This window comes from Xiphias gladius, chromosome 11 (assembly GCF_016859285.1).
Source record: "Xiphias gladius isolate SHS-SW01 ecotype Sanya breed wild chromosome 11, ASM1685928v1, whole genome shotgun sequence".
NCBI lineage: Eukaryota > Metazoa > Chordata > Actinopteri > Istiophoriformes > Xiphiidae > Xiphias > Xiphias gladius.
The window spans coordinates 20,388,411-20,410,121 of NC_053410.1; the positions used below are offsets into that span (position 1 = coordinate 20,388,411).

At 39.6% G+C, this 21,711-nt stretch overlaps 1 protein-coding gene across 6 annotated transcripts in view; it reads left to right on the top strand.

The window, feature by feature from the left end:
- The window catches only part of cdh23 (cadherin-related 23), a 178,457-nt gene that overhangs the window by 41,207 nt on the left and 115,539 nt on the right, over window positions 1–21,711 (top strand). For 5 of the 6 annotated variants that reach the window (XM_040139790.1, XM_040139792.1, XM_040139791.1 and 2 more), the window contains 3 exons: window positions 5,996–6,138; window positions 6,389–6,436; window positions 6,825–6,917. The exons of the other annotated variant lie outside the window; for it this stretch is intronic. In XM_040139790.1, the coding sequence (XP_039995724.1) occupies window positions 5,996–6,138; window positions 6,389–6,436; window positions 6,825–6,917 (284 nt within the window). The remainder of the gene's footprint in view (window positions 1–5,995; window positions 6,139–6,388; window positions 6,437–6,824; window positions 6,918–21,711) is intronic. 6 annotated transcript variants of the gene reach the window in all.

Consider the following 21,711-nt stretch of genomic DNA (forward strand, 5'->3'; position numbering starts at 1 on the left):
CACTCTCAATGGCTGCCTTCATCCTACAGAGAAATAAACTGTCTGTATGCATCCTCTTTTCTGCTATTAAAGATGCCCCCTGAACACATACCTCTCTTTGTATGGAAATAGAGGTCCAAGCTCTCAGTTTCTGGCCACTGCACTATTGTCATTCCAGATAGATCTGCTGGGTTTATTTCCACTTCCAACTGGCTTCCCAGAAGCAATCAGGTTCTCTAGACATTAACGCAGCACACAGCACCATGGGCAGAGAAAGCAGCGATAAGATGATTTCAACTCATTTCCATCTTATTTCTAAAGGAAGAGAATGAAGTTTAATTTATTGTGTGTTTGACTGGAAGTGAGGGTGCAAGTTAATGCACGTGCCCCCAAGATATCTCTTAAAAGGATGAGCCTGAAAGAGTGACATTTGATGAAAATCCCAAATGGAATCTGACTCATAAATTATCCTCAAAGTGCTTCATATGAGCCAAAATGACTGAAACAGTTGGGGTCCTATGGTATGTCTCCACAGGATTTTGGCTTAGAGTTGCATTCCGCCAGATCAATACAAATATCCAGGATACAGTTCCCCTCTTCAGCCATTAATGGGCGAGGCAAGTTCACTTCCACCTTGTATCTTAATAGTTGAATCTGGTACTCATATTTTGGTGTTTTCACTGTAATGACCAGAGTTAACAGCTAAATTCCTTTTTCTCATTTTAACAAAAATAAAGTGACAGTTCTGCATGAGTGTGCATCATTGTCTACCAGTTTATGACTTTATCGATCTTTCAGTGTGGGAATTCAAAAAGATGCCAACACACACTCACTTTCTGTAATAGTGGCGTGTAAGAAACAGACTCATTTTGTTATTATGGCACACAGTCAATTAGCAGGCTGTATTTTTGCATGCTCGCTCTTAAACACTGTGCCTGTTATCCCAGACCTAATGGATTTGATACTGAAAACTATACAGCATACTAGCTTAGAGCCAAAGTCTCATAATCACAACTAATCTATGTGACCGATGTGAAGGCTTTCCATTACTGCTTCTCACCAAAGATTATACTGTTCAAATTTTTCTTAACATGGTAATCAATAAAGTGACAAATGCAGCACTATAAAGTAGGGAACAAAATAAAGACACTGTACTGAATGAGCTCATGCTGCCAGCTAGCTGAAGACAGCCAATGTGAATTTTTGATGGGAATGATTGATGTGAGGGAGCATGGCTTCAGCTTGGCATTGCTGATGAGTTTGAAGGCTCTCCCTGTCAGTGGATAGACAGTGTGGTAACATGAGTGGCACCCTACTGACTCATCAGCCTACTGATTGCATGACCTCAACCCTGAGGCTTGAGCCCTGCCTTAAGACAATTCATCAAGTATTTATACAGAGCAGCTAAAGATCAAGATTGTCTCTGCCCTCTCCTCCAGTGAGTCTTTGTCTTGAGGTGGCTTCATTTTTCCTTTTGTCTGCTGTTGCTTTGGTAGACCTTATACTGTACATTGCCCATATACCCATTGAGCCTCCGTGTACCATAAAATTCAAAGCTATAACTCTCAACATGCCTGAAATTGCAGTCCTGACAATACATGCCCCACTGAATCAGCGGTCAGATGAACGAGAGGTCTAGAGATGTCACCAACATAATTAACAGGGTTTTGGCCTATAGCCCCTTTTTCTTTCTCAATCCCGAGGCCCCAGGGCAGGGCTGAGCCCAGTCCTCGTGTAACGCTACTATTGATCCAGCAGGGATTGATGTCCTCCAGCAGCTGATTTAGCGCCCCCACTGGACCCCTGCCTTTCCTAAAAAGGTTGGGCTGAGTAAAACATGCGGCTGCTGCTGTGTATAGGTTAGCAAGTCTTCCTACTTTTTCTTCCTTTCCTCCTCCTTTTAGTCTTCTGCCTCTTCAGGCTTTGTAATTTTGTATTTTTTATGGCACTGTGTTTTTCAGCCCTGCCACAGTGAAGCGATGATGCTTTGTCTTAATGTCTTAAGTCCTGCTCTAACTTTGGGAGAAGTGCTTATGGTAATGGAGTCAATTCGTTGCTTTCTTCAACAAATCTCACCCTCTAAACTTTCGTCTTTTACTGTTTTGTTTTTTTTATTTACTCTCATTTTGATATGCCTCCTTTACATATTTCATACTTTTGGCTCACCCATTCTCCCGTCTCCACGTCGGACTATTTCAATCCAAATGCTTCCAATACTGTATTTTCTTTCAATTTGCCTTTAAGTAGCCTCCAAGTTAAACCCCTTTGACAAAACGCATATATATTCTATATCTGTTTCTTCCAATTAAATAGTTAAGATTACATTTATTCAAGCTGCATAAGTACATCACTTGGAACATTTACTTGTGTACTCTGTCAAAAGTATTTAATTAATCTTTCAATATTTGGTATCTTATGGAACCAGCACAACTTGAGTCGTGGCTTTTAAGTGGCTCAATAAAACTGTGCATATATTCTGGTATCCTTCTTATCTCAGTACCACAGAATCCTGTAGGCTTTCTCTCGCTTTTGTAGTAACCCACAGGACACACAGATCTCCAAATCTCCCAGGCCAGGAAGGAGGCAAGTGTTCTGTTTCGGTCCAAAGATGTCCTCATGTGCTTACCTTCGTCTGTTGAGGTTTGCTCTGGTTTGACCTTACTGTCTGAATACAGAGGGAAAATCAGGGATTCAGTATTTGAATTTGCAGAGAATAAGAGGTTCAGGGGACGTGAGGTAGAGAGATAATTCCTCCAGCCCATCGCTCTTGTCATGAGAGCAGTGTTGCAGAGTAGAGGAGAAGGGGAGGGGCAATGTTAATGTGCACTGTATCATTCATAACAGTAATACTGGCATCACTTGCTGCTAAATAGCATCATTTGTCAGGGGAAAGGGCTTGGTGCCACAAAGTTACAGATAAGCATGAGAATTACCCGCGTTACACACACACACACACACACACACACACACACACACACACACACACACACACACACACACACACACACACACACTAACTATACAATATTTGTTAGGAATGGTTCTGATTATAGCAATGTTCTAGCTGAACCTTGACCATCAACACCTTAATTTCAATCTTCCCCAAACCCTTAACTCAAATTCTAACCCTAAAACTAAAATTGACCTTAACCAAACTTAATCCTAACTTTAATTATAAGATTAAATTGAGCCTTAACCTAAAATTAATTGATTTGAGATTTAATCCTCGTCAATTATACAAATACATTTTTTTAAAAATCGAGTCAAACAAGCACAAACATATTGATACACAGATATGAAAGCAGTAGTTTTAACTTGACCTGAGCCTAAACTACTGCAGCGTCCAGACCAGATTTAAACCCATGACATTCAAATTTCGTGGCGCTGTTCAGGAGTCAAATTCCATCTTTTTCTATATTAGTATATTTTTACACTTCAGAAATTCACGAAAACACACAAATATCTTGCCTTTGCAAACAGTTATGCCAAAGTTCTTTCATACTTTAGACATTTCCATCTTTAAGGACAAAGTAAATTCTCCTGATCCTAATTTTTTCACCTAATTGCATCCCTTTTGTTTGGTTAATGTGGGTAATTTAGGGCTAACTGAAAAACCAATAAATAAAATAAAAATTGAACTGATTTGGCCATAGCAAATGAGAATTTAAAATGAATTCATACATATAGTGCCAAATCTTTATGTAATCGTACACAACTGCACTCTGATTCAGTGGAGGTGTAGATACTCTAGTGTCCAGTCAAGCACATGTGCCAGCTCTCCATACTGCACACTTTATCTTAATCTGAGCAGAGAATCTAAACCATATGCCTAATGAGTTGTTCTTAGTTCGCTTCTCTTTTGCAGAGTAGGAGTTAATCTTCCACAAGCCTGTGGCTCTCATACAGAGTCTAAGTCTCAAATGACCATTTGTTATCCTTCACTTGGATGTATGTCTATCCACATGGAGCAGACTATTCCTCCACAGTCGAGCGGGCCAGAAGGAGGAGAAAAAAAATCTGTTATTATTGATGAGTGTGAGGTAAAATGCTTAATTTGCACCGTCTTCAACCAAATTATAACTCATATTGAAAGCAACTGAATTTGCATAAATCTCATTAGACGCAATGAGAGGGGTTCATAAATCGTAATATTAATTAGTCATTTTTGCCACCCTTTCATAGGAAAGTGGGGTGTATTAATAAAATGAGTGGGATGTGTGATTGTGAAGCCTAATTGGTCGTTGTGTTAAGCAGTTTGGTACGCAAGTGACAGGCTTGATTTAGTTTGGCTTCACATCTATTGTTTGGCCAAGTACCTGCAGGAAGGGAGAGAGGTTGAGTGTATGTGTATACATGCAATCTTTGCATATGTGTATGATCTGTGTATTTACGCTCCTATCCATGTGCTCATCTTCAATACCTGCTTACTTCTATTAAGGGTGAAAGGTGGAGCTGAAGGCAATCCCACCATGCATTGCGTGAGGTCAGCATCACAGGGCAAATACACAGACAAATATATTCAAATTCACATGCACAGCTCTGGAAATACAGTTGTCACCATGTTTTTGAGTCTGTGTGTGTGTGTGTGTGTGTGTGTGTGTGTGTGTGTGTGTGTGTGTGTGTGTGTGAGTGAGTCACTTTCACCATGACAGTTGCAACTTTCCAAGTCCTCTGTTCCTCGTGTCAATGAATATGGGAGGAAAGTAGAGTAACTTGACCAAGCCCAGAACCTTTTTGAAAAGCTTTTCTAACTGAGCCATTGTACAGCTCTGTATTAACTTTTGTGAAGTACATTTGTGGACCATCAGATGGGAAAGGCTTGTGAGTTACATTTGGGGTTATAATGATAATCAACGGAACAAGAGAGAACGAGGGTATGATAGTTGTGTTGGTGTTGGGGCAAGTGCAACTATTTAGTAAAAAGCATATTATACCTTTTTGAGCTGCCTTCCAGGACCTCCAGGAGAGCTAAGGAGAGTTCAAGACTCAAGAGAGTCTTTGTTTCCTTTTTATTTTGTTTAAATTTTAACAAATGTACAGCTAACAACAAGAATGTCTGGTTCCTGACTCTGCAACAAAGAGTCAGGGTTTGGGGATGAATGTATGTCAATGGAATTTCCTCATATTCACAGTATATCTACACAGGGATGGACCCTTTATGTATGTGTCTACATTTGAGCCATGTGAATGTTGTGTATGATGTCTGTCTTCTTTGAATGGAGAAGAGAAAATATATATATATTCACAATGTCCATCATGCGTGACTGATCACAGCATACCCTCCTCTCGGTCTACTACAATACCCTGCTCAAGCAGTTTTACCCCGGCCAGTAGTGAGCCTTTTGTTCCTGTGAGTGGCTTGGTCTTGATGCTGTCCTCAATGCCGCCCCTGAACTCAGCTTGCCTCTCTCAACACGTGTCCAGCATGGTGGATTAGCAGGCCTGATGGCACTTCACCTCTGCCTTTGATTAGCCAGCCTGTCTGAGCTCTAGTGTCTGTGAAGAATGAAGCTTGTGAACCACTGCAGCGCCAGTTAAAAACCCTTTGCTCCTCTACCCTTACATGCTAGTGTGTTTGCATGTGCTGTGCATTTGTGTTTTCTTTTTTTTTCTTTTTTTTTTTTTTTTTGCCCTCTTTATCATCAACACGGTCAGAGGGTGACACCCACCAGGGTCACCCTCTGACTCTGGTGGGTGTTTCATTCTGACATTTTCATTCCTTAAGTGTATGTTGTTGAGGTTAAGATCTCTCTCTTTTTGAGAGCTTTTCCCTGCATCTAAAAGACAAGGTTTATGAAAAGTAACTCACAATAAAAAAAAGTTAAGTCCTCTAACATCTTGCTCTGTTAAAAATTTTTCCTTTACTGCAGATGAAGTTATCATCTTCCTCATACATATGTGTGTATTTAATGGGTAATCTTCACACAAGGTCACATAACCAATCAAAAATCTTGTTCGACACCCTGCCCTTTGACACTTTGGGACCTCTATCCTTTGACTCTTATTTTTCTGAAAGGTTCATCAGTGGCCCAGCTGAAGGCAACTGATCCTGAGGGGGAACCTCTCATGTACGGGGTTTCAGGAGAAGAGGCCATGAGGTATTTTTCAGTGAACCAAGACACTGGCGTTGTCTGGCTTCGACAGCAGCTCGACCGTGAAGTAAGAACACCAAACGAACACACATACCGACAAATTGCTGCACATGCTTACATATTATCAAAGCAAATGCACTGTACTCAAGAAAAGAGACTCAGGACAATTTTAAAAATAGGAAAGAATGTAATTTGTAAAATGATGAAAATGCAGTGAAAATTGCAAGAGTGGCATTTCTATGTCTTGTCCTGCTCTGCTTCTTTGCAATACATGTTCATGCACAGTTTGTGCTGATATGTGTCTCTGTCTCCACCAGACCAAGTCAGAGATGCAGGTCGAATTCTACGTGAGTGACATTCAAGAGGTAAGAGATAGATTTGCACTGTGATCACAGTTATGACACCTCCCATCACATGCTGACACCTGGATATAGCCGGACCACATGTCACATAGAGACCTCTCAATCCATCTCTCTTTCAGTCTCTCGCTTTATTTCTCATCCTTATTTCTCTCTTTCTCACATGTAATCATTCTGACACCTGTCTACCTCCACACACAGTTTAGTTGCTGTAACATACTGACGTTCAACCTACTCTCCCCTGCGGCTAATCTGTCACATACTTGTCCTGTTTTCTTTCACTCGGAATCTTGGCTTGGTGTGGCTAATACACATTTTCAGTGACTACAGTTCTCTGTCAAGTAAAGAGTGGAAGTGGCTATGAACAGTTCTACCTAAGTGTTTTTTCCCATAGGTGGTCAAAGACACAGTAAACATCCAGATTGGAGATGTGAACGATAATGCACCAACATTCCATGGGCAGCCTTACACCGTCCATATACCAGAGGTAAGGATGACAAACAGTTATTTAACTTGTTAACCTCTCGCATCCAAGGTAGTAGCAAAATATGATATGAATCAGAGGTTGTGATGCACTTTAAATAAACGTGTCTGACCTCTTCCTGCAGAGAATTTAAATAAAATGAAAGTTCAGTATGTGTTGGACAATTGCTATGTAATTTGTTGTTGTATGAACATCAAAACAATGATGCCAACAGAAAAAATATTTTCCTCCGGAATTTAAGAAAAGGTAAGAAAACATATGACATTCACCTCAATCTTAGGACTATTGTAACAGTAATAACTGCATGGTGGCTACATATGGTGATCATCAACTATTCATAGTGCTTTTTGGTCTCTGCTGCCCTGGAAATGGTTGCATTTTGCAGCACCTGTGATCTTCCCACGATTTGAGGAGTTGTCTTCTAGCTCATGGTTAATCGGAAGGAAAAACCTTATATGGAAGAAAAACACCCACTGCAGTGGAGACCTCAATCTCTTTTCTCCCCCAAGTTTCTCTTGCTTCCCTGTCCTCTCTCTGAATCTGCTACCTCCCTCCGCAGCTCTCACTTCTTTCCATCGTTCTCTTTCCTCTTTGCCCTCTCCCTCATCTAATCCTTCATATGAAGTAATTGCCAGAGTGGAGTGGAGGACTTCAAACAGCAGCTGAAATACACACACACACACACACACACACACACACACACACACACACACACACACACACACACACACACACACACACACACACACACACATACACATCCACATATCTTGTTGTGTTTATATTGAGCACATACCCCTTTCTGAGTCTTCACCAAATCTTCAAAGCCACTGGCTTTTTCTCTCCCCAATCCATAAAGTCAGGCAAATAAATGGGAGAAAGAAGGACTATTTGGACGAGGCTGTTTAGATCAGCCACCAGGGAAGGTTCTCTCAGGCCAGTACAGCCCCTGCTCAGTAGTGGGGGACTCACTTATAGTCCACATACAGACTTTCCAGGCTCTGCAAACAATAGGCTTCAGTTTAGCCTCCGGAAAGCCATTAAACAGAGCTGTATTTGACCCTCAGTTGCTCACATATTGTTAGTTCCCCTTGCATCACTCAATGAATTACTGCTTATGTCATTCCTGCCCTCCTAGTGCTTACAAAATGTAAGCTTTCTTTTTTTTTGAGGCAGTGGAATGTGATGATAGATCAGATTTTTTCGAATACTAGACACAGCAATTAGTCTAATTCACCAGCATTTCTTTACATTGGGAATAGCTGAAGCTTGAACAATATATATATATAATATATATATATATATGTGTGTGTGTGTGTATATATATATGTGTATATATATGTATATATATGTGTATATATATATATATGTATATATATGTATATATGTATATGTGTATATGTATATGTAAGAAAAAGGACAGAGCTACAGAATCTCAGGTGAGATTTCAAAATGGCTCACAGCTGATAGGTGGTTCAAACAGAGTAGCACACTACCTTCAGGGTTTTATACATTTTTCTACTTATTTTCTTGAAAATATATCACATCAAGATTTCTATGAATTAAAAAAATGTCAAATATCTGTTTATAATCTGAGAAAAGAATCATTATACAAGTCCGGTTTCAGGCAAGTTATATCAGCAAACACATATTTCATTCAAGTAAACTTTCTGCAGAGTCAGGTTCTTTATGTTCTTATGTGTGTGCATATGCGTGCACATGAAAGAGAAAAGAGAAACAAAGAACAAGTGCACACAGCGTGATACTAATTCAGGTGTGATATGTTTTATCACTAATCTCAATGGACTTATTTGTTCTTGTGCCATAGTTGATAAATGACACGCTGTAAATTCATTCATATTTTTGTGACTGTGTGTTGCAATAACAATGCAGAACACATTCTAATCTTCGTAAGAAAGCTTTTCGTTAAAGCCTTCCACCTCTTCCAATTAAAGCCTGTGGGAGATTTGCGTACTTTGGTCCCTCAGGAGTCAGTTTCTTCCGCATTGTACCCTGTTTCCCCTTTCTGTACCCTTTTCCTTCACCTTATCTTGTTACCCCACAACATTTGTTACCTGCATTTTTATGGCCTCATTACCTTTGTGACACTAACTGACCTCTAGCAGGCAAAGCAAACATTCTGCAACATCACTCCATCATTGCTGTCACTCACTTGACATGCCACAGTAACTAGGGTTAGAGTGCCATCAGTGCTACTAGATAGTGCTGTCGAACTTTAGTTCAGAGAGAAAATGATGAGAAGGGATGATGGATGTGCAGGATGAAAGAGTAGTAAAAGAGGAGTAACGACTGAAAGATAAAGGATTCAAATGATGAGATTTAACACAGGCAAAGTGACACAGAACATGAAAAAGACTGACAGAAGCCAAAAGAAAACAACACAAAGAGCCTAAGGGTTGTTGAAACAGAAGAATAATTAGGTGAGGAGTTATATTGAGATGGGCCTGACGCAGCTCAGCGGTGAGCAGATGAAGCAATGTGAGTGGCAAGGTGAGCAGCACAGTAGGGAGAGCAGGGGGAGAGTGTGTGTAAATGTCGTTTTAATTTGTAGAGCCATAAAGAAGGTGAAGGGGAGCAGGTGGGCTGCTAGCATTCCCTCTGTCAGTGCTAATGAGCTGGCCAGATTTACAGCATTCACACTCTCAAGCAGCCAGCAGTGCAGAGACTGGATACAAAGAGCGGTGACTATCAAAAGGAATAATGTTTTGATAGAACAGCAGATGGGCCACAACCCAAATCCATTATTGGAAGAGATGATGGAGTGAGCCTACAACATACTGAGAAGTGTTTTTCACAGTCCCAAAGCGCAACAGGTAGTCCTATACAGCAAGCCCTCTACTGACAAACTCAAAATGTTTTTGCCAAGTGTGCATCTGTGAAGTACAGGGCTGCTGTCTGAGCAACTGTGTGACCATCCATGGTTAAAGAACAGCCCTCCCAAAAAACACTCTCACACTCCACCTCCAGCTGCCTGACCCTCACACTCCCCCACTGGGAGTTGGTCTCTCTGTCAGTGCTACTGTGATGATATCAAATGCCAACACTAGCAACTTCTCTAACTGTGCCCAGTGTGTGCCATCTCCTGTGGTTTCATAAGCTGCCACATACAGTTTTCTCGTGTTCTTGCTCTGTTTCTCCGGCTCGCTTCGGTCCTACACATGTAAACAATCTTTTTTCTAGTACTGGATACACTTTAACCCAGCATGTATTTATTCATAGTTTGTACTGTAGATATTATCCATACTTATTAATAATAATAAACTTAATTTCCCATGACCTTAGAAAGGTATAAGTTTGTTCAGGTCTGTTTTTTTTGTTTGTTTTTTTTGTTTGAGTCCCTCCACGTATTGCATTTCAAAATTTAAATTCCATCTTTTTTTATCCTCATGCTAATACTCACATTCATCCCTACCTATAGTAGATGTGCAGTGCAGTGGAATCCTGCCTTCGATAACGCAGTAATGATGCACACGAGATTGTATAGCAGACTTCAGACCCGCGCTGTAATGCAGCACATAGATGGATTAAATGTAATGGCAAACAGGCAGACAGGCAAGAGGCTGCAGCTGATAAATAGATATCCAAACTTTATCTGTTTACAGTCTCTCAGGTATGTCAAGCAGGTGAGCAAATCCCTCCTCAGCCTCTATTTTCTATCAGCCATATCTCAATGTCCCTCTCTGACCTACAGTAAGCTCTGATGAACTACGGCTAACGTTATAGGACAGGGCTGCCCATGGTAGAAACTCCTTAGGGGAAAGTCAAACACGTAAAGAAAGAAAGAGGCCCTTTAGTCTGGTCTGATACAAAATAAAGGTTTTTGTATTTGGGCTGTTTTTAAGAGAGGGTATTATTCAGTAGAGGTGTAGTAATAGGAATCCTCATCAGAAACCTTTGGTTATTTATTAATATTAAAACAATTACAAGTAACTGATGTTCAATTAGTTTTGCTTTGTAATATACTGCCCAGAGAAAAAAACCCTTGTCAAATGATATTTTTAATTAACTGGTGACTTTTGTCAGTTGGATAATTGTATGTTACGGCACGTCCACTGCTCATAGGCAGTATGAGAACAGTTTTGTATAAGAGAGAAATCCAAATAAACATCATGTTAGCCCCTAAGTTTTGGCAGCTAATTCCTCCAAACAATTTTGAGTTAATTAGCATGACAGCATTTCACGCACTACACACACACACACCCACACACACAAATGCACTCATATTGTAGATAATATTGGCAGACAGTGTTTGAGAGCTCCTATTACGCCTGTGAATAAGCTGTTTAGTGCTTTATGTGGACTCTGGCAGCAAAACGGAGGCACCTGCTATTTGATGCACCCTCTGTTGCTGTCAGGTGGAACATAGATGAATTTGTTATATTCCTTTGTTCTTCGCTTTTGTTCACTTATGAAAGCTGAAACCTTTTTATGGCCTTCTGACCTGTATCTTAGCAGGTTACAGCATCCAAAGATAATTTGCTTAGTAAGTTACAAACAAATATTTCAGCTCTAATCAGAATCAGAATCAGAAAAACTTAATTGATACTGGCAGGTAAATTGCTTTGTTACAATTGCTCAACACTCAGTTAGTGAAGATACTAAATAATTAAAAAGTAAAAAACAATATAAAACAGCAATAATAAATACACACTAAGTGAATAGAGAAATTAACAAATGCAAATGTGCAAAAAGTAACGTGCTAGGTAGAATAATAATTATGGACAAAAGTGCAAAAATGGAAACGTGCAAAGTAGATTAACAGTCATTTAACAGTACATTAACCGTAATGTACAAAAGTAAACTGAATGAAAAGTCTAATGTGGGTCAACAGTAAATTAACAGCAGTTTAGGAGCAGGGTACCAATGGAGATATGCAGAAGGAGGAGGAATTGTATAAGTGGAAGGCCACAGGAAGGAAGGACCTCCTGTGGCCTTCAGTGGAGTCAATCTGAGTCTCTGGCTGAACATGCTTCATGCTCACCAGAACACTGTATAGAAAGCAGTTGCAAGGTTCTCTGGGAACTTAAAACAAACTTGCCTATTTATAGTGGAATACATTTATCTTGAAATAGTGATAAAATATTTGTGACTCAACTTTTAGTCACCCTGCACATATAATGCACACAAGCCGACAAACACACAGCTTCTTTATGAAACACAAGACACACAGAAATGCACACACTGCCTCCTAGAAGTTGGATTTATCCCATAATGATTTCAGTATCATCTCTCCTGGTCTCTCCTGTAGTGTAATTGAATCTAGTGGTTACTGAGCTGAGTGGTGGCTGGTTGACAGGCGCAGGCCTTAAAGAGAATTCTGCCTGACACTAAGACCCTGAGCCCCATAGGGATGGATGGAGGGATTTAGGGAGAAGGAGAGAAAATATGGATAAAGTGAGAAGGTTAAATGGGAAGCAGTCAATATTTCACTCACCTCAGGCTCCATTTATAACTTTCTCCTACATAGATTTGGTGCTTAAGACGCAACTCTAAGCAAAAGTTTTGGTCTTAAAAAAGTATACTTATTGAATTATTTTCCCCAGTGTTTGATGGCATATGAGAATCTGTTCCTCTGCATCATATTCTTTATACTGAATAATGCAGTCATGAATACAGTTTAAAAGAGAGTGTTTTAGGAAGTGTTGAAACAGTAAACTGTTGGTAGTTCTGTTGAGTTCTTTTGGGGGGGTTTTTTTTAAGATTTTTTTCCATCTGCCCACATGATTATGTCTGACAGCATTAATCAGAACATAGTACATGATCGCCCTCTAAAAACTAATCTAACTGCTAAACTAACTCTTCCATTTTTTCTATAGCACAAATGGAGTAGATATGGCCAGTTTATTTACAGGCCCAGGATATTTTACCAGCTGTTTGTTCACATATTTCAAGCAGAAACAGTCCTCTAATTTAAGTTTCTGCATTTCACGGATGGGTTTGTTTTGTGTGTGTGTGTGTGTGTGTGTGTGTGTGTGTGTGTGTGTGTGTGTGTGTGTGTGTGTGTGTGTGTGTGTGTGTGTGTGTGTGTGTGTGTGTGTGTGTGCAGATATTCATTATATGCAAGTCTTTCAGCACGTGTGTAGGAGTGAGTGTCGTCATTCACTTCCATGAATGATGAACAATTTTTCCGTACATCCTTTGCAGTCCAGGGGTTAACGCAACAATATACTGCCTGGACATCATGTACGCTGCCACTCATGAAAGTAAATCCAATCCTATTCCTCTCTTTATGTTTGTGTCATTTAGTTTATCCTACTGAGCATGAAGAGCACCTTGATTTGCGTGCTATGCAGAGATGGGTGCAGATTTGTCTGTCAAAAAAAGGGAGGGCTCGTGTTTGTGAGTGATCATCGAAAAGTGTATTTCTGAGAGAGAGCGAGAGAGAGATGGAGGGAGAGAAGTAAGGGAAGTAAGGTGGGAGCACAATGAAAGACTGAGTGAGAGGGGCAAGACTGAAGGGGGGAGAGAGAATGGCTTGCACTCCCAAAGCCATTAAAGTTTGATTCACCCACTCCTCACTGTTTGAATAATCAACCTGTCGTTCCCTCTCTACTTTTCTTTCAAGTGTTTGAGTCCCACCCCTCCATCTCCACCTTGCCTTTAGCGCTCTCCTTCCCTTTAACACTCACTTGGCAGAATTGTGAATTCTGGCGAGGTTTAACATGGAAAACAGTTGTGCATCTTGTCATACCTTCCGTATTCTGCAGCTGCTTGTGATTGCGTTTATATTTACATCTCTATGGGAGAGAGAAGAAAAGACAGACCCCTATCTCTCAGGGTTTTTTGGACTGTTTATGATACCATGATTGTAGGAACAATATTCCGTTGAAAGATGGAAGAAATTAATATGTGGAGAAAATTGCTCAGCTACAAGTCGTGCCTTCAGCCTCACCAGGGCACCATTTGACACTATGCAAATTCCTTGATGAGTCCTTCCCTTTGTATTGCTCTGTGTCACGATATGCATCTCCCTCCCCATTCAACTTTTTTTTACCCTCACAGTTCCTCTGACCATGGCTAGTTTCATAATAGAACTATATACAGTGCATTTCCACAGCATCATGCTGCCACAATCATGCTTTATCGTTGGGATGGTTTTGGGCAGGTGATGAGCGGTGCCTGGTTTCTTCCAGACATGACGCTTAGCATTGAGGCCAAACAGTCCAATCGTGGTTTTATCAGAGCAGAGAATCTTGTTTCTCACACTCTGAGAATTATTTTCGGTGCTTTTTTGCAAAATCCAAGCGGCTTTCATGTGTCTTCCACTGTAGAGAGTCTTCCATCTGGCCATTCTGCCATGAAGCCCAGATCAGTGGAGTGCTGCAGTGATGGTTGTCCTTCTGGAAGTTTCTCCGATATCCCCACCGGATCTCTGGACCTCAGCCAGATTGACAATCGGGTTCTTGGTCAGCTCTCTTAACAAGACCCTTCACCCCTGGTTGCCCGGTTTGGCCAGGTGGCCTTTTCTAGGAAGAGTAGCCTTTTCCAGATCTTTGCCTCGACCCAATCCTGTCTCTGAGCTCTGCAGGCAGTTCCTGCAACCTCATGGCTTGTTTTTTGCTCTGATATGCATCGTCAGCTGTGAGACCTCATATAGACAGCTGTGTGCCTTTCCAGATCACGTCCTATCAATTGAATTTACCACAGGTGGACTCCAGTCAAGGTGTAGAAACATCTCAAATATGATCAAGAGAAATGGAAGGCACCTGAGCTAAATTTCAAGTGTCATAGCAAAGGATCTGAACACGTTTTATACTACATGATATTTCAGTTTTTCCTTTTTAATAAATTTGAATTTGCTCTTTGTCATGATGGGGTATTGAGTGTAGATGGATTAGACGAAATATGAATTTAAACACTTTTAGAATGAGGCCGCAACATAACAAAATGTGAAAAAGTGAAAGTGAATACTTTCTGAATGCACTGTAGCCTTTCCAACTTGCACAAATCTGTTTTGGCTGTCACTTCCACGATTGAGATGGTAGGGAGAGAGGCATTAAAGAAAAATGTGCAGTATAGAGGAGTATAGAAGAAGGGTGAAGAGGAAAAGCAATACTGTTGCAACCTATAGTTTTCCCTCTTCTTGTTGGTATTTTTCTATGTGCAGACCAGTATAATAATAGTATTATTAGGGCTCATTTTTTTTATCCATATGCAGTGAGCCATACATATAAAAAAAAAGGTTGCTGATTAAAATATGATTAAAATATAATATATTAACTTGTCTTATATCTTTTAAATTACTCTGTAGGAAGCACAACTGAGTTGGGCTCATCTGGTAATTAAAAGTAGTGCTTATTGTTAAAATGTGTAAAGTGTGTTTTTTTGCCACTACTTTTAAAGTTCAATTTACACCTCAGATCCCAGGTTTTACAAAGCTGTGTTACAGCAGGCATTCATGACAACCACAACAAACAACTCTCAAACTAATTAAAGTGACAAACAGATGTTTAAGCTCTAACTTACAGCCCATCTTTGTCAAATCTCTGCTTCATTTTCAGGTTGTCATTTTACTCAGTCTGATGTTGTTTTGCAGTTTCTTGTTTGGCATTTCCTCGTATAGAAACAAACCAGCCCTCTTGCCTAACCAGCTGGGCGGATTGAGGATGGCGATACTGGTCATTCTGTCACAATTGTTTCCCAGGCAGATAATCTACCACATGGTCCACAGAGGATTCTTGTTTTTATGAACTAATCTCTACTACGCCTATACAGGCTCAAGAAGTATCAAAATTGCATGGGCAGATGACCGTAATATTTTTATTAGTGAATTCATGCATGCATTCATGTGGTATTTTCTCTTTGGGTTTTTCCGGACTGAATCTTTGAATAAACAATACAATGTACAGAGGCAGTGTGTGCAGAGGAATCTTTCTGTACATGCAAGGACTTTGAGTTTTGATTCTCTGCCTTCCTGGAAGAAGCAGTTTACAACATATCATGTCTTGATATTTTCTTATTGGCCAGGTTGGCTCTTAGTGATCATTTTACAGGTAAAATATAGCTGAAATTACAGCACAGCCATTGGTTTTAACTTGTGTGTATGGTGATTTTTGTCAGACAACATCACGGTTATAAAATCAGGATTTTATCAGTGTAGAGCAGCAGATTGGAAATGGCTTGGAAGTGACTGCTGGGTAACGTGTAGTCTTAATGCACTGCATTTCATTCACTACTTCATATTTGTTCCATTTTTGATAACAGAAACAGAAAAATGTGTAAATGAGAACAGCTTTATTGGCAATTTGGCTGTAATACTGTACATGTGAGCACAGACAGTGGGAGAGAAGCAGACAGATAAGGGTGGTCCAGTCACATACTAGGTTTTGACCTAGTCTTGCTTTTGAGAACATAATGACATTTGATGATTTATGTATTTTTTCAGATATAAATCACAGTGCAGTGTGATATCTTCTCTGTCCTGTGGCAAAATTGCTTCACTGCTTTCATTTAAATTGGTCTACATGTTTCTTTTGTTTCCATCCCACTTCACTACCTTACTATGGTGTTTAGATCAGGGTAAATTCCTGGATAAATTTCAGGATTAATTGTAATGTTCAAGGAACCCAGCAAAGCCAAGTTTGTTTCTGATTATGTGGTTAATTAATGTTGTAAAACTGTAAATGAGCAAAATAAGAAAACAGAGAACAAGAAATTAATTGTTCAGGAAACTAAGGTCCACCAAAGTCAGGCAGAAATCAAGGTTTAAGTAAAGTAAATTCATGGTATTCTTCATGAAGAAAGATTGTAAGTAATTGAATCCATAATCTTGGTTTTAAAGAACTAGGAATAATGTATAGATATATGTGGCAGCCTCTCCTTCCCTCAAGGAGTACAGCAAAACATAGAGTTTATAATTTTATGTTCAGCTGTAGGTAAGTTGGTAGGTCTTTAACTTTGTTCAATTATCAAGCCTATGGGTGGAAAGCTAGTTGAGATATTCTCTGGTGAGATGAGATTTTTTTTGGCGGGCTGTATTCTTCCATTTTACTGGATATGTGTCAGAAAGAAAGAAGAGTCAATATTTCTTCTCTATTCATAAGCATGGTCTGTTTTCCCTGTAGTCATCAACTAACGCTGATAACCAGCACCCGCCACCAAGGTCCCTCCTCATTCAAGTGAAACCCCTTTCGACCCTAACGATCTTCCTCTCCACCTCCTTCTTGGCTCCCCCTTTCGTGGTGTCCCCAACATAAGTGCTTTGATGTATAATTGAGTTGTGCACTCGACCACTCCTCTCCCCCCTTCTTCCACTCTTTTCCTCTATACCCCCTAGGACCCAGCTTATAGAAATGGTAGGTTAAAAGGGGAGAGGAGAAAAAAGAAGGAAGCAAGAGAGGGGAGGGAAATTGAGACACTGCCTACAAGAGAAATTTTGGCAGGAGAGAGGCTATTGGATTGCAATACAGCTGTTTTATAAGAAAAGTGTGAGGCAGCTAAGAGCTACTACTAATACTAAGCGAAATTTCAGGAGTTGCTAAAAGTGAATCAATAAAATTCTATTACAGAATCTTGAGCATGAGCAAAGGGGATTGAGACAGTTGAAAACACAGACAATCCCCGACACTCCTCCTGTTGAACACTCCATAACTTGTCATGTCTCATCGACAAGAAGTAATTTAATTTGACAATGTCACATTCTACTAATTGAAATAAAGAGAGAGATGAGAGGGGAATAAAATGGTGGAAATAACAGGTTGGGATATTTGCTATGTTGTAGAAAATACAAATTGCCATGTAATGATGACTTCATGCAGGAGGTAATTATACACGTTGCCATTCTACATTAGTTTCATTAGTGCTGCCAGTGCTTTTTACTGATCAATCACCATACAATATGCACACAGCCTAAACCTTGTAATCCTCGGTTATATTTTGCTACGGTAAACTGAAACTTGCAAGTGTTTTTGTCTCGTTCGTGTCAGTCTTCTTCTTACATGCAGTACATTGCTTGCTTATTTCTGTCCCCACTCCTCTCTGCTGCAGAGCTACATGAAGTGATTGCAAACGGACTCCAGTAGTGCCTTGGTTTCTCTGTATAGGCTCCCAGCCTGCTCGCATATGTTTGTATTTCTGTATGTGACTCACATTTAGTTCAGTGCATTTCAAATCGGCTCAGTTCTGTTTCAGTTAGAGCTCAAATTACAATCTGGATTTAGGGAGGATGTTTGAGCTCAACAGGGTGGGGAGTGTGCACGTTTTGTGCAATGTTGATATTGCAGCATACTACTGATATATGACAATACAAGTACCTTCTCTCATATTCTTAATATCTAGTACTACAGTATACAGCTGTATTACCATAAAGTGTAGAACAGACAGTAGTCCCAATGATAAAATTATATAACACAAGTATACCATAGAAATTCAACTTAGCAACTGCACCAATATGAAGTCCTTCAATTCACACATACCTTGTACAGGTCTGTCACTTCATGAAATGAAAGCTGTTCTATTCAAAAAAGCCAACTCAGTGTAATCCAGAGTAGTCAAATGTGTTAGACAAATTGCCAAAGCATCACAGTATATCAGCTGAGGTTATTATATTGACTCTCTGACCAGAACAGATGGCTATTGACTAGTATAGACATAAATGCTGTAAAGTAATACTTCCTGAATTGTAGATTAAAACATTTTTGGCAGATTATTAAGTGGAGAGTTAAATTAGAATTTTTTTATTCTAATTGCTCAGAATTTCTACCAGGCTTATCTGTCTCCCATCATCTTGGCCTCTCCTTATTTTCTCTTATCTCTTTCTCTCTGACACTTACAGTTATTGAAAATAAAAAAGTCCACATACTAATACATATCTCAGTGTTCCATTTTGGTTTGCCCATAAAACACCCCAGACCTATTAGAATTCCTTAGCTGGTAAGCAGATGGAAGCATTTTGACACTGTTGAAAGTCAGAGATAGGAGTGATGAGTTTAAGCACACATATACATAAACAAACTGTATTACTTGCATTGTTCAAGCACTGGAATAATGCATGATAAATTAAAGGCACCTGGGGTCATAGTGCAGCAGAACGGCGTCCTGGATATATGTAGTCAGATGTGTCTGCAATTGCTTGAAGTCTGTTAATTATGCATTGGACAGGAAGCATGTACTGTATATTTCTACTTGTATGTGTGTGTTCCTGCGGAGAGACGCCTGACACATTAACACTCATGGAAGTAGAGCCCCATTTTCCCTCGCGATACCCCATGCCCGAGGCTACAGGTAGAAAGACCATTTAGATATTGCTTTAAAATCAAACTGTTTCCCCTGTAATAGAAATTAGAAGGAATTTTGACAGACCATAGAGCACCAACTAGGAGATGTAAAGGAAATAACACTCTGGATAAAATCAAAAATGCAGGCAATAGATCAGAAAAGAACAAAACAGACACTATGAAAGGCCATCAAATTAAAATAAAAGGTGACTTTTCACAATTGTATTGGATTCTTTTGATGTGATGCTTTGCAGATTCCACAGGCTTGTCTCTACTACAGCATGGAAGACATCTTATAAAAACTCAGAAGGCTTTCTTTTTTCCTTACTCTGTGATGCGCTGCTCTGATTATTTATTGTGAAGCTAACATACAATGTGCTCGATCAATCAGTCACCTCACTCCTTAACATAAGGGATGTCCAGAGGTGGCCACAATTTGTTGTTAATGGACAGTGCACAGAATGTTTTATATTAAAACATAAATTAATAGTCTACATGCATGGTTAGGCTCCTATTTTGCAGAACCTTTACAGTCAAGTAGGCTGACATCAACATTAACATTAATAATGACTTATAAATAGGACCTTTTTCTGAGCTAATTTACAAAGGTTGAGGCAATTAAGCAGTCAAATGCTCTAAGCAAACCATCAAACAACATATATAATGCCAACCCTGACTTCTTTCTTCCTCTAAATTTACTCAAAATGACTCATCTGAATTATATACTATACCATATAGCATACTGTATACTGATATAATAAGACAATTACCCTGGATTCTTTTGGATAATGAATATAAAAAAGGCTCTGACCATTTTTAAGGCCGTTAAGCTCATGGACATTATTATTACAAACTGCAAGGTGTTAGGCATTCCCTGCCATGGTGACCAACATAACAATTTACATGCTTTTCTTAATCTGAGGAAACTAGCATGAAGTTACTGGATAAATAACATGCATCATTACAGACGTAGTGTGAATGTGATTTTTGGACAAAGCAACAATGTGTATTACCATCTTAAGGTTCCTGAGCTTTACTATACCAAATAAAGCTCTGACCTGTAACTAAACCTATGCAAGTATTTGTAGTCACGGATCTATAACCATTCAAGGAGCTGATGAGGCCTTTTATCAAGAGACAGGCTACTTTGAAATAATAATAATAATAATAATAATAATAATAATAATAATAATAAGATGGCTTAATTAAAGCTATACCTCTGCTATAAATAAATAACAAACAAAACTAGGGAAGAGCAATATGTTACTTTTTATAATCTTATGTGATCAGTCTTTTATATTGTGATCCGCAGCTTTTTGGCTTATCTTTACCAAGCATGCTGATAAATTTGTATGGCACTGTACAGTATAACAAGGACACACAGTGTCATAGATGCAAAGCATTCTCGCACAGATTGGACTGGTTTTACAAAAGGTGCCATGTCTGTGTGAGTGAATGACTGAATGAATGAGTGAGCAATTTGGTGACCTTGCCAGCCATAGAGATGCTTCACATCTAAAAACATATACTAATTGAACTAGTTGAGCGTCAAGCCCATAAACCTTGTGCACTGATGAAACATTTAAATATACCATTGGGTCTTTCTAAGTGCTATATGAGGGCAACTGGATGTTTCTCCTCTCATCCAAGAGGCTTCTACAGTTCTAACTGACGGGTTAGGAGTCCCAGGCATTTAACCTCTTGTGGGGTGATTAACACCTTGACAGTCATTAAGGTCACATGCGAGTCGTTAGGGTCACATGAGTCATGGTGTGAATGGGTGCTCAGGTGCCTGGGGAGGGATCCCAAGACTGCATTGTAAGTGGCTGATAAGTGGTGTCATATACCACCTCCTCTGTTTAGTGATGGTTGTTCCAGTTTGACGTAGATGGCTTCTTTCACTCCTCTTTCAAACAGTCCTCTCTGGCAAAAATCTGTATTTTGCTGTCCTCAAATGAGTGTCCCTTGTCCTCCAGATGTACGTGGAGTGATAAAGTCCTGACCTTAGGTGTTGGCTCTTTTGTGTTGTGCCAAGAGCTTATGAAGCGTTTGTTTTGTTCCACCAAATGTACAGATTAATTAATGTGCAGATATTGTACAGTATTTGTATTTATCTTTTATCTAGATTAAACAAGATGGTATGTTCATATCACCAGCACCTTTAATAATGATAATCCAGAATTACAGACTGAGAAGAGAAATCTAAATAAGTGGGGAAAGAGAGAGACAGAGGGACAGAGAGCGTGAGTAGCTCTGGTGATGCAAATAAACTGAGCAATCAGAGCAGCCCTAATCTTTCGTGGCTTTAGGGTAGAATTGAACTTTCACTTTACAGAAACACTGGCTGATGCATTATGTGGCTATATCAGGACAGAATTGGACTGGAGAAACTGAAAAATCACTTATTAACGTAGCTCTCTCATTAACATCACAGCTTCAGGGAGGGAGGGAGAGGGAATTATCTGATTTGATGCCCTGCTAAATAATTATCCCCCCTCCTGTTACCAAAATTGACGTGAAAATGTGGATCGAGGACCCATCTCTCCCCTCCATGTTAGTTT